Below are 13,414 nucleotides of genomic sequence, written 5' to 3'. Positions count from 1 at the left end.
GTTTTTTATGCTTGAAAGTTTGTTTAAGAAATTTAGAAAACTATATAAACAAAGAAGAAATTGTGGCAGTTTAAAATATAAAAATTTTAACAAACGAAACTTAAAAATTGATCTACTTGAATAAAACGTAAATATACATAAGTGACATCTCTTGGAACGTACAGTTACATAATGCATTTGATTGTACTGAATTAATGTCTCCCTGGATAAATTATTGTGTATATGTGCACATGAAAATGGTTTTAAATGAAACAATTTAGGGTGTGGGTGCACATAGAAGTTGTGTCTAATGGAATAAATGAAATAGAACATTTAAACAAATTTATTTTACTGGTTTTCTGAGATGTATTTATTTCTTCATCGCTTCAACTATACATGTATATAACTGTACGCTTTTTCAACTATATATATATATACATATATGTCTTGACAAGGTATTTTGTTTTCTACAGCATTTGTTTGTGTTAAAGTTACGTCTTTGGATAACATATCTCCTGAAAATGAAACATCAGAAACCGTCAGTGTAGAAAATGGAGTGGAAATGATCACAACACCTGATGAAATGAACCAGTCGGTAAGAAAGTCAGATAAGGAGAAAGAACCAGAACGTGGGGAATGGAAAGGAAAACTGGACTTTGTTTTAAGTTCTATCAACTACGCTGTCGGTCTTGGAAACGTATGGCGATTTCCATACTTGTGTTATGAAAATGGTGGAGGTATGTGTCTTGTGGTTTAATCCAACATAATATACATGAAACCTTTACCTTACTAAATGTTAAATCGATGGTTCTAATGGACTATATGTTGTTGTTTGTTATTTAGGGGCATTTTTGTTTCCCTACCTCATCTGTTTAGTCTTGTGTGCTGTTCCTCTATTCTTCCTGGAAGTGGCCATTGGTCAGTACCTCAGCGTTGGTGGTATCGGGGTCTGGAATTTAGTTCCTATCTTTAAAGGTAGCTATTGTTGTTTACTTCTAATGCCTTAGTATTTTTCACCTTTTCCGGATATATATAACTCATACTTGTGTCTCAAATATGTCAACAGTTCTTACATTATGTAATCTACACTTTCACTAGGAATTGGCTTTGCTTCAATGACCATCGTTTGTCTCAATAATATCTACTACGTGGTGATAATAGCTTGGACTTTATTTTACTTCGTGTTCTCAATGACGTCACAACTGCCTTGGGAATCGTGTGGTAATTGGTGGAACACAAAATACTGCATGAAAGAGGGAACCAACATTACGAATCTCAATATTACAGCCACCGAAGCAAAATCACCTGTAACCGAATTCTGGGAGTAGGTTTAATTTTTTATTTTTCAGATGAATCTATTATTTTCGATCAATAAATATAAGTCGTATTTGGTTCTAGTGTTCTCAAAATATTGTTTTCTATGTATATATATACATATATATATTACAATGGGAGTACAATTAAATAACTATTTTCTATCAACATAATGTTATTATTTATTTATTTTCCACATTTGTACACTGGTTTTTAGTCCAGTTAACTGTTTACCAGTAATTTATATTTTCTACTTTAATTTATGAAAATTATATTGTCGATAGTCCAAGATGTATAACTTGTCCAGCTACAATGAATTTTCAACATTTATTTTAAGATATACCACTGTGTAAAATGATAATATGATTTATTTATTAACTTATAACATATGTGGTTTAAGTATGTAGGACAAACAACTAATCCTTTACATTTAAGTTTCAATCTGAGGGACGCGGGTTCGCGCCCGAGTCGCGCTAAACATGCTCGCCCTCCTAGCCGTGGGGGCGTTATAATGTGACGGTCAATCCCACTTTTCGTTGGTAAAAGAGTAGCCCAAGAGTTGGCGGTGGGTGGTGATGACTAGTTGCCTTCCCTCTAGTCTTACACTGCTAAATTAGGGACGGCTAGCACAGATAGTCCTCGAGTAGCTTTGTGCGAAATTCAAAAACAAAACAAAAGCAGACTTATAATGCAAGAAACAGATATCTCAGTGTGTAACTTTGTGCTTAATAGCTACTAACAATGACAAAGTTAAAGGTAAAAAAAATTGATTACTTTTGATAATTTGTATGAGAATGTAAGATACTTCTTTTAGCAGATATGTTAACAGCTAAAATTAATAATAATAGAAGTTTTTTTACATAAATGATAGAAAATTTAAATATTTGTAAAATAATTGTTAAATTTTGAATTCAAACATCTTTCTATCAAAAATTTAATTTTAAATTTGATTAAATTTTGTTTAATATCATTTTTTAAATAAAAGAGTGGAGGTTGGAAGTTTTAACTTTTAGAATTTTTAGGATGCTTTTATTTCTACTTTAAGGTTGTATCTGAATATTAAGCATAACTGCCTTCTCACAATTGGCTGCAGCCCTATGAAAGGCAGTAGGAGTTGAGATATTACGTTTGTAAGCACTCAAATTCTAACCCTTAAATGATTTTACATACCTGCTGACTAGTCTGACATCAGTGTCTGGATTTTGTCTGATAACATAATGTAATGACCACTTACATTATTCGTTGTGACTCATGGTTGAGAAATAAGATTGATAACTCAAAATAACTGTTTAATTTTAATTCTGTTATAATGTTTGTTATACGTATATTGTGTGGAGATTGGTTAAAATACAAGCACATCATTCAAAGTCATTATACGTAAAAAGGTAATTGTTCCAGGGGAAGCACACTTCCTCCAGAGGTACACATGTTTTAATTAGGGAAGTTTAGAAATAGTGTTTCAAAATTATTTTGCATGTGAGTATTCTCACAAACTACCATTGCATTTGTTTCTCTTCCTTTTCACAATATGAGATTAGTGTGTAGAATTCTGTTCAAAACAGATGATGCTTTCTGTAGCTACATCTAGGAATAGGCTTAACTAACAATGACTGTAATAATAATGGAGACCTTATGTGCCAGTTTATGGTGCACCATGTACCTTATGAGAATTTTACCCAATTAACCTTGTTATTGTTAATCTAGTAAGATAAATTTTAGGACATATATTTCTAGGTATAATTGGTTTTTAAATAACCTTCCTTGTTTCTATTATTGGCTTGAAAGGTACTTATAATACCATAGTAGACAGTTTTATCATTTAATACTCAAAAATTAAAAATTATGAAACTCTAACTGAAGTTGGTTAAATAGTATATTTCAATAATACAGTATTTATTACTCTTTTTGAAGGCGTCGAACATTACAAATTACTTCAGGAATACATGACTTGGGAGGTGTAAACATGGAACTGAGTTTGTGTTTGTTACTTGCTTGGTTTCTGGTTTATTTGGTCATCTGGAAAGGTCTACAGAGTAGTGGCAAGGTGAGATTTAAACTAAAATAAAACTTGGAAACAAAAGGAAAAGGAAAGATTGCATAAAACAGTGTTACAGTAATCACAAGGAAAGATCACCTTATGACATAAAACAGTGTTACAGTAATCACAAGGAAAGATCACCTTATGACATAAAACACCATTACAGTAATCATAAGGAAACATCACCTAATGACATAAAACATCATTACAGTAATCATAAGAAAACATCACCTTTTATTTAATCCAATAATATTTAATGTTTCTAGCATTAATTATTTCATATCTTTGGACTGTTTTACTTTATTATTTGCTTATTGTTTACAGATTATTAAGGTGTCAGCAGTCACTCCATACGTCATTCTAATCGTTCTTTTTATTCGTGGAGTGACGTTAGAGGGCGCTGGAGATGGACTACTCTTTTACATCACACCACAATTTGACAAACTTTTCGATCCCAAGGTTCGTTTATGTTATTGTTATTACATTCATACACTAATGTTATTGTTATTATATTAATATACTAATGTTATTGTTATTATATTCATATACTAATGTTATTGTTATTACATTCATACACTAATGTTATTGTTATTATATTCATTAACTAATGTTATTGTTATTATATTCATATACTAATGTTATTGTTATTATATTCATATACTAATGTTATTGTTATTATATTCATATACTAATGTTATTGTTATTATATTAATATACTAATGTTATTGTTATTACATTCATATACTAATGTTATTGTTATTATATTCATATACTAATGTTATTGTTATTATATTCATATACTAATGTTATTGTTATTGCATTCATATACTAATGTTATTGTCATTATATTCATATACTAATGTTATTGTTATTGCATTCATGTATAAATGTTATTGTCATTATATTCATATACTAATGTTATTGTTATTGTATTCATGTATAAATGTTATTGTCATTATATTCATATACCAATGTTATTGTTATTGTATTCATATATAAATGTTCTTGTCATTATATTAATATACTAATGTTATTATTATTACATTCATATACGATATAAACACTAGTAAATATTAATGTTAGATGTTCAAGGTTGTTGGACATTTTAATGACCCTGACGCTGAAGACAAACACTAACAACCAGGCTGGGCAACAAATAAAACTTCCCATCTAATGAAGCTATAGTTTACGTCTTTAGTGAAAACAGTGCCATTGTTAATCAGTAACTGTCAAGCGACTTTTTTTTTTCGTTTATTTGCTATCAAGTTTTAATACTAGTTAATAATTCGTTAATCAAAACGAAACGAAACTAAATTAGTGTTAAATTTTCTCATGAGTGAACTCTGTGTAATCAGTATTAATTTATTATATTAATGTTATTAGGTCTGGGTGACAGCAGGAACACAAGTATTTTTTACATTTGGTATTGGTTTCGGTTCCGTCGTAACTCTTGGAAGCTACAACAAGTTTAGCCACAACTTCTTCCGGTAACAAAAGCAAACAATTTTTTTTAAATGTTTTCTTATGTTTTAATTTAATTAATTAACAATGATGTGCACAAAAATGTTCAATGTAATAATTCACCGTACTCTGTATTCGTTATTCTTTCAGTGTTTCTGTTTCCATGGATAAAATTGTACACTTTGCACACATTCATTATTGTTTCTATATCTTTATTTCTAGAGACGGATATATTCTTTGTCTTGTTAACCCTGCTACCAGCATATTTGCTGGTAGTGTGATATTTTCCGTCCTCGGACACATGGCATACTTGAAAGGCGACGGGACTGAAGTTGCTGACGTTGTAAAGTCCGGTAAGATAATTCAGTCTTCTTGTGCTTCAGTTGTTTATATAAACAGTAAAAGTTCTGTCTCTGTACAAAATCAACGTGTAACAGAATATTTCAGAACAAACTTTATTAATATATATTTTTTTTAATCTTGGTTCTAAAACATTTAAAAATGAAACGTCTATTGTTAAGTTACAGTGTATCAACATCTTAATATACACTAAGTATTATCAGACAGTGACCTGCTGTGTTATTTTCAGAGTACAAACACGGTCCTTGTTTAGATATAATCTAACACGGTGTATTTTCTTCAGGTCCAGGGTTGGCATTTCTCACCTATCCTGAAGTTGTTTTACAGTTGCCACCTCCACCTCTATGGGCAACTGTATTCTTCTTCATGCTGCTAATCCTCGGCATAAACAGTCAGGTGAGCAGATAATATGTTTATGTGTTAATGTACGTCAACATTGTGAAATATTCAGGGATTAAACACTGTCTTTTCGTTTTTGTTTTAAATTTATACGTTTCTGTTATCGTTTGCTTGGTGGGATTTTTAACGTCTTGTGCGTGGTTCAACGCATGAAATCTCCTTGGAAGTGAAATAAACACATTCAGCATTTTTAAAACGCGAGTAACGTTAACGTGCGGGTGTTATTTAGTAAGCCCGTTACAGTTTACCCAATTTCACATTTCAACAAAGAACAAGAGATATACGAGAGAACCGATAGGTATGGGGAAAACAATTAGCAAGTTGCGACTGTTTTTTGGGATTTATAAATTCTGCCAATCCCTCAATGAACGTAAGGCTAGTACGTGAAATTTGTAAAACTTGTAGTTGATGAAATGAAAGGATATCATTGTCATTAATTGCACTGACAACCTGAGTAGCAACATGAGCTAACGGTAGAAGCTACGAACTGTTTTACTCCATGACTCCCATATATTATTCCCTGGTGTGCGTGTAACATATAATTTTTCAGTTTAACAAAACCAGCCCTTCTGGTGTGTTGCTAATATCATATATTTTATTTCCTCCTCTGCCCTATCAAATATTTATTCGCAAGTCACGTGTTGAGTGAAAATACAATTGTTAATACGTGTGTATGCTACATCCTACAATTGTTTGTAACTTGCTACATATAACAGGTATCATCTACACGATGGATACCTCCTAAGTTTTCCTGTCGTGCTACATATATTAATAACAAGTTACATGGCTGTTACGTGTTACATGTTTTAGTTATTTGCCACATATCACAGTAATGAACTATATCAGCTACATGGTTAATACCTCTTGCAGTTGCTACATATGTTTGTAAGTTGTTACATATGTCATTAATGAGTTACGTGGTTGATACCTGCAACAAATCTCACCACGTTATTCTAGTCCTAGTTTCAGATTGTTGTATGTTTCAACTGCTACCTCTAACACATGTTTGTTGTGTGGTACATATACTTGTTGCTGCACGTCACATAAGTTTACATTATGTTCTTTATATCTAACAAATCAAACAATGGATGCAAAACCACATATTGTTTAACTGTTTATCGCTGGTTAAATATTTCAATATGCAAGAAATTTCAAAGTATCATTCTTCAGTGATCCATAGAGATAAACTTCTATTTCAGAAACTTATAACTTAAAACGTCCTCTCACGCAAGATGAAATATTACGTTTTCAAACTAAATAATAACACGTGTGTGTTTGAAACTTTATTATTATAAAACATTAATTCACTAAATATATACACACTGCTGGCCAAAATCTTAAGGCCAATGAACATAAAAAAATATACATTTTGCATTGTTAGACTCAACCACTTATTTGAGTAGAGCTTCGAAAAATGAAAATAAGAAAAGGGTGTGTGTATTTTAGGTATAGCAAAGCCACAAAGGGCTATCTGCTTAGCCCACCGAGGGGAATCGAACCCCTGATTTTAGCGTTGTAAATCCTAAGACATACCGCTGTACTAGCGGGGGGCTAAGAAAAGAGAAAATAAAAATAAAAACCTTTTTAGCATTTAATAGGGAAATATGTGAACACTAAGAAATTAGTCTAAATACTAGCTGATCAAAAGTTTAAGACCATACCAGAAAGAAGTCCCAAACAGGGTAGGAAATGCCCAACAAGAGGTCTCATTAGTGAGTTGTACAGCCGTCATTGCGAATAACTGCAAACATTTGCTTTGGCATGGTCGATATAAGATTTCGCAGAAGGCTGGCTGGTATATTATTCCAAGTGGTGAAGATGGCTTTACGGATATCATGCACTGTTTGAAATAGACGTCCATTTCTATAGATTTTCCTTGCCATCTACCCCAAACATTTTCAATGGGGTTCAGTTCGGGCGAACACGCTGGATGGTCAAAAAAAAATCACGTTATTCGCCATGAAAAAGTCCTTTGTCCTGCGGGCATTGTAGATTGCAGCGTTGTTCTGCTGAAAGATCCAGTTATTTCCACACAAGCGGGAACCTTCAGTCAACAAGGATGCTCTCGCCAACATGCCAATGTAGCTAGATGCTCTTTGACGCCCCTGAATAGTCTGAGTTCTATTGTTCCATGGAAGGAGAAAGTACCTCAGATCATGATGGAACCTCCTCCACTGTGTCGTGTAGAAAATATCTCCGGTGGGATATCCTTATCGTGCCAGTAACGTTGTAAGCCGTCTGAACCGTCCAGGTTAACTTTTTTCTCATTGGAAAACAAAACTTTCTCGCACTTTTCTATGCCATGTGTTTGGTGCTTCTCAGCAAAGTTTAACCGAGCTGTTTCGTGGTGTGGAAGGAGGCGTGGCCTTTGAAGACGTTTACGATTTTTAAAGCCTTTCTCTCGTAGATGCCGTCTTATTGTTCTTGAGCTACATTCTGTGTCCGTAAGGGCCTTAATCTGGTTCGACGATCGGCTGTTGTCTTGCCGGACAACCCGTCGAATCCTCCTACTCAACGCCGGCGATATATTTTTGGGCTGACCACTTGAAATTCTCGTTCCGTATCCCTCAGGATCTTTTAAGAAATTTGCAACAGCAGTTTTACTACGCTCAGTCTCACCAGCAATGGCATGTTGAGAGAGACCTTAATTTTGCAGCTCGAGAATGCTGCCACGTTCAAACTCTGTCAACTTTTTCGCCTTTGCCATGTTTGTACCCAGTGTTACACAGGAGATGTCAGTGGGAGATGTTGACAACGCTAATGGTTGAACACAAATGACTAAATTTCGTTACGTGTTTACCGATTAACGCTTTGTTTCATTACGGTCTTAAACTTTTGATCAACTGGTATTTAGGCTAATTTCATAGTGTTCACATTTTCCCTATTCAATGCTAAAAAAGGTTTTTATTTTTATTTTCCCTTTTCTTATTGTCTTCTTTCGAAGCTTTACTCAAATAAGTGGTTGAGTCTAACAACGCAAAATGCATATTTTCTCTTTTTGTTCATTGATCTTAAGATTTTGGCCAGCAGTGTACATATACAATTTATATAGATCTGTCTAACTATGTTATTAAACTACTTTGATCTGTATGTTATGACAACATGTGTACTGATATTGGTCAGTTTTTGTTTTTCAGTTCTGTACCGTGGAATCGTTTATCACGGGAATCGTGGATGAATGGCCGTCTCTTTTGAGATCGCGAAGAAAAGCATTTACGATAGGAATTGTCATCATCTTATACACGTTAGGCCTACCAATGGTCACTAAGGTATGTACTATAATATTAAAAAAATCAATAAACGAGTAGAAGGAAGCTATCATTATGGTAGATGTTTCATTTGTCCGTCAAAAAAAAATGTTCCTCAAGCCGTCATCTTATCCAAGATGTCTTCAGTAATGATGTCATAATTAATGGCGTCAATGATGATAACAGTTAGGTACTGCTGTACAGTGAGATGTTAGTTCCTGTAGAAAGATATCTATAACTATCTCAGTTTGTTATGTAATGATAGGTCTGTAGTACATGACGTCTAATGATGATGTGTAGCACATGATGTCAAATGTTTAGTGTTTAGTATGTAATGTCTAATGATGATGTGTAGTGAATGATGTCTCATGATGATGTGTAGTGCATGATGTCTCATGATAATGTGTAATACATGAAGACTTATGTTGGGTGTGTAGTGCATGATGTCTAATATTGGGTGGGTAGTCTAAAACAAATCTTATTCACTGTAAAAATGACGTAATAAATAAAACTTACCATAAGCACAACTCCCAATACTATTATATTTATTCAGTAACGTTCCACTTCTGATATATCTGTTTATTTCTGTGGCTTTACCATGGTGTTATCTTGTATCTAGAATATGAAAACTGTAACTTGTAATAAAATATATTTAATAAAAACGAAACTGTTAAGTAATAATTCTGATTGGATTTCTTTAAACTGATTGTATTAGTCACTAAAATAATCATTTTACTTTTCAGGGGGGCATGTACATATTTCAACTGATGGATTATTATTCTGCCAGTGGAATGACTCTACTCTTCACTGTTTTCTTTCAAACTATAGCTATTACATGGGTTTATGGTAAGTTTCAAATTCATGTCCTGCATTATTTCTTACGTCACTTCCCACTTCTTATATATCTGTTTATTTATATGTTGTTATTCTGTTCCGTAGAATGTGACGATGTATTTTACGTATGTTTATCCTAGGAGGAGCTGTTGTACAATAAACAAGTTAATCTTGAAGGGTGGTATCTTATTATATGCAGGTTAACCCTAGAACATGCTGTTGTATTATTCTCAAGTTAACCCTAGAATGTGCTGATGTGCTATATCCAAGATGATGATATATTATTTTGAAATTAACTCTAGAATGTGCTGTTGTACTATGTGCAAGCTCTCCCTAAAGATGATGATATATTATTCTCAAGTTAACCGTAGAAGATTGTGTCTCAGTCAAGTTTCTTTATAGATATGATAGTTAATTATTCATTACATTTAATCCTTGTATTATTGTACTCAAAAGCCAATAGTTTTTAACAACTTAATTTTTTCTTCGCTTCACTTTTTCTAGTTTGTTTTTTTTAACTTTATCACCACAAAGGATCAGATTCGCTATTCATCCTTTAAATTACCTTCTTACTTTTTGTTTTGGTTTTTTAAATTTGCGAAGGTTACATAAGGACTGTCTGCGCTAGCATCACTAATATAGTAGTATAAGATTAGAGAGAAGGCAGCTAGGTGTCACCACTCGCCGTCAACTCTTGGGATACTCTTTTACCAACGAATGGTGGGATTAATCATCACTTTATAATGCCTTCATGGCTTAAAGGGCGAGCAGGTTTCGTTTTACGGGGATTCGGATCCGCGACCCTCAGTTTACGAGTCGAGCGCCCTAACCACCAGGGGCCTTTTTTGTTTTAATCTTTGTGGGATTTTCAGTTGTTTTCATTATAAACTTAAACTATTAATTAACAAATATACTTTTAATTTGTAGATTTCAGGTTTTATGTCAAATGGTTTTTTTTACGTGAAGGTAACAACAAGTAAAACAATAAATTTGTTAAAATATTAATAACAATAAATTATTTCAGGTGTAAAAAGGTTGTCTAGCAACATTGAAGAGATGACAGGATATCGGCCTAACTGGTACTTCCTCGCTACCTGGGTTTTTGTCTCTCCAGCCGTTTGTTTGGTAAGTTTGATACCCATATATTACCAATAACAGTATAACATTGGAATTAGTGGATTATATCAGCACGCGATTATTGGTATTTCAATGGTGAGTTCGGGTTTGGTCTCAAGGAACGTTCTCACCTAAATGCCACAGACTCCTTTTCAAGAAGAAGAGGACGAAATTCGACCGAAAATCCAACTGTAGTAATGGAAATTTAAGGATAGATTTCCATGATTGTTGAATCGAACTCTGATATCGGAGTTTGTTTGTGGCACTTACAAGGGTTCAAAAGGCACAATTCTTTGAAACCTCACACAAGAAGCTAGCAGGATCAAAGGTGTATGCTCTAGCTACACATGACCAAAGGAATGAGCACCATGGGAAATGTGTTCGGATTGTGTAATTTAGTAATGTTGCACCAAAATGATTCAAAGTACAGAACTCAAACCATTCATATGTTTCTGATATAAACATTAATGTTTTATGTGTTAAATATGGCACCGTTCATTGAAAATTAAATTTAGTTTTAACAATCGCAATTTTAGTATTACATTTAAAGCTTTTATCAATAAGTATATAATCAGGATCTTGACATACTGAAAGTCCTGTTCATGTTGAGCACACAATACTTTTATTTATAATTATGTGATAAAGAAATGATGGCTACACATAACACAATTATTTTTATAATTGTGTAAATCTGAGGGTCGTGGGTTCGAATTCTCGTCACACCAAATATGTTCGTCCTTTCAGCCGTGGGGATGTTATAAAGTAACGGTCAATTCCATTATTCGTTTGTAAAAGAGAAGCTCGCGAGTTGGCGGAGGGTGATGATGACTAGCTGCCTTCCCTGAAGTCTTACACTGCTAAATTAGGGACGGCTAGCGCATATACACTTCATGTAGCTTTGCACGAAACTCAAACAAAACCAAACCCAAAGTGTGATTTTTTTATTGATTTTTGTTTGAGGTGTCATTCAATAGATGGCGAAACATTTTATGAGCCTCAATCGCCACTTCTGATATTGAGAACTAGTTGTATTTCAGCAAAACAGATTGCATAATAGTATTAATTATTTCGGCCACTGACATTGACATAAACAGCCACGCCATATCTCAGTTACGGTAAACTGTATTGACCCTCACCTTTGGTGGAGTTATAAAAGTATTTAAGGATAATGGAGGACCTGGATTTGTACATTTGTTCACTGTAAGTAACGAAATGAACTTTGAACCTTCAGCAAGTGAGAATACTATATGTTAATTGTGATAACAGATCATTTTTCTCACTTACTCGATAAAACTGGCATTATGTTAACTCAGTTACATTTCTCACAGGATCAAAAACATATAAATAAATACCTTATCTTTAGTAGCTAATATATATATATATATATACACACACAATGATGTTCAATTTTATTTCAGTTTCATTCAGAGAACAGAGAGTGTTTTTTTCTAATTCTAAATACATATTTCCTTTAGGGAATATTCCTGTTTTCAGTTATGAGATACAAGCCTTTGGTGTATGCAGAGACTTACGTTTATCCTTGGTGGGGAGAACTCTTAGGCTGGGGGATAGCCTTGGCTTCCATGGTATGGATTCCATCCTATGCTGTTTATTTCATGCTGGTAACACCAGGTTCTCTGAAGGACGTGAGTTGCTTTTCGTCTTTATCAAAAGTAAAATTTTAAATATTATTGATAAATTATTTATACTGAAACTTATTATCATGTTTTCCTTTGGTACATAATCATATTACTAACACTAGATCCTCCTTTAGTACATGATCATATTGTAGTAGAGTTTCAACAAGATATTACTAAAATACACCAGTTTCTTTACGTATAAATATCATTTATGTTAATATTTCCAGGTATAATATTTATGATGATAAATGAGGTTAATATTCAGATTAGGAAGTTATACCTCAACTATTGAATTCGTTTTTGTTTTTTTTTCATTTCAGCGGCTGATTGCTGGCATAACTCCTAGACTTCGACCTTCCAAGATATAAACAAAGGCACTTGGTGAAGATTTCGAGCTTCCCAAAACTCAAACGAATCAACTGTCAAACATTGGAAATTATACGTTAACAATCCAAGAAATACTTCACATTTAAATGTTAAAGTCTATGTGATCATATTACTAACACTAGATTCATAGACTTTTTAACATTTAAATGTGAAGTATTTCTTGGATTGTCAACGTATAATTGATCTAGTGACTAGATCCTTCTTTAGTACGTGATCTTATTACTAACACTTGATCTTTGTTTGGTACATGATAATATTTTTAACACTAGGTCTTCCGTTAATTCATGATTATATTACTAACACTAGATCTTCCTTTAGAAAATGACAATATTACTAACACCAGGTCTTCTTTCAGTACATGATTATATTACTAAATCTAGATTTTCTTTTAGTACATAATCGTATTTTAACACTAGGCTTCCTTTAGTACACCATCGTATTACTAACAAGAGTTCTTACATTAGTGCATCACCGTATTAGTAACACTAGATCATCCTTTATTACATCATTATATTACTAACACGAGTTCTTACATTAGTGCATCACCGTATTAGTAACACTAGATCATCCTTTATTACATCATTATATTACTAACACTAAAGAATCCTTTAATACATGATCAGATTACTCACACCTGG

General features: G+C 33.1%; 1 protein-coding gene across 1 annotated transcript; it reads left to right on the top strand.

Moving 5' to 3' along the window:
* Positions 1 to 463: 463 nt before the first annotated feature.
* Positions 464 to 12,829, top strand: LOC143239946 (sodium- and chloride-dependent GABA transporter 1-like). The gene is made up of 13 exons (XM_076481620.1): positions 464 to 716; positions 823 to 954; positions 1,078 to 1,303; positions 3,205 to 3,337; positions 3,656 to 3,790; positions 4,715 to 4,818; positions 5,015 to 5,145; positions 5,436 to 5,548; positions 8,689 to 8,820; positions 9,543 to 9,645; positions 10,658 to 10,758; positions 12,225 to 12,395; positions 12,710 to 12,829. Exons 1-13 carry the CDS (start codon positions 542 to 544, stop codon positions 12,755 to 12,757), a joined length of 1,704 nt encoding a protein of 567 aa, XP_076337735.1. The 5' UTR covers positions 464 to 541; the 3' UTR covers positions 12,758 to 12,829.
* Positions 12,830 to 13,414: the final 585 nt, after the last annotated feature.

This window comes from Tachypleus tridentatus, chromosome 13 (genome assembly GCF_004210375.1).
Source record: "Tachypleus tridentatus isolate NWPU-2018 chromosome 13, ASM421037v1, whole genome shotgun sequence".
In the NCBI taxonomy this organism is placed as follows: Eukaryota; Metazoa; Arthropoda; class Merostomata; order Xiphosura; family Limulidae; genus Tachypleus; species Tachypleus tridentatus.
The sequence above is the reverse complement of the archived record's forward strand: the minus strand, read 5'-3'. Positions and strand labels throughout refer to the sequence as shown.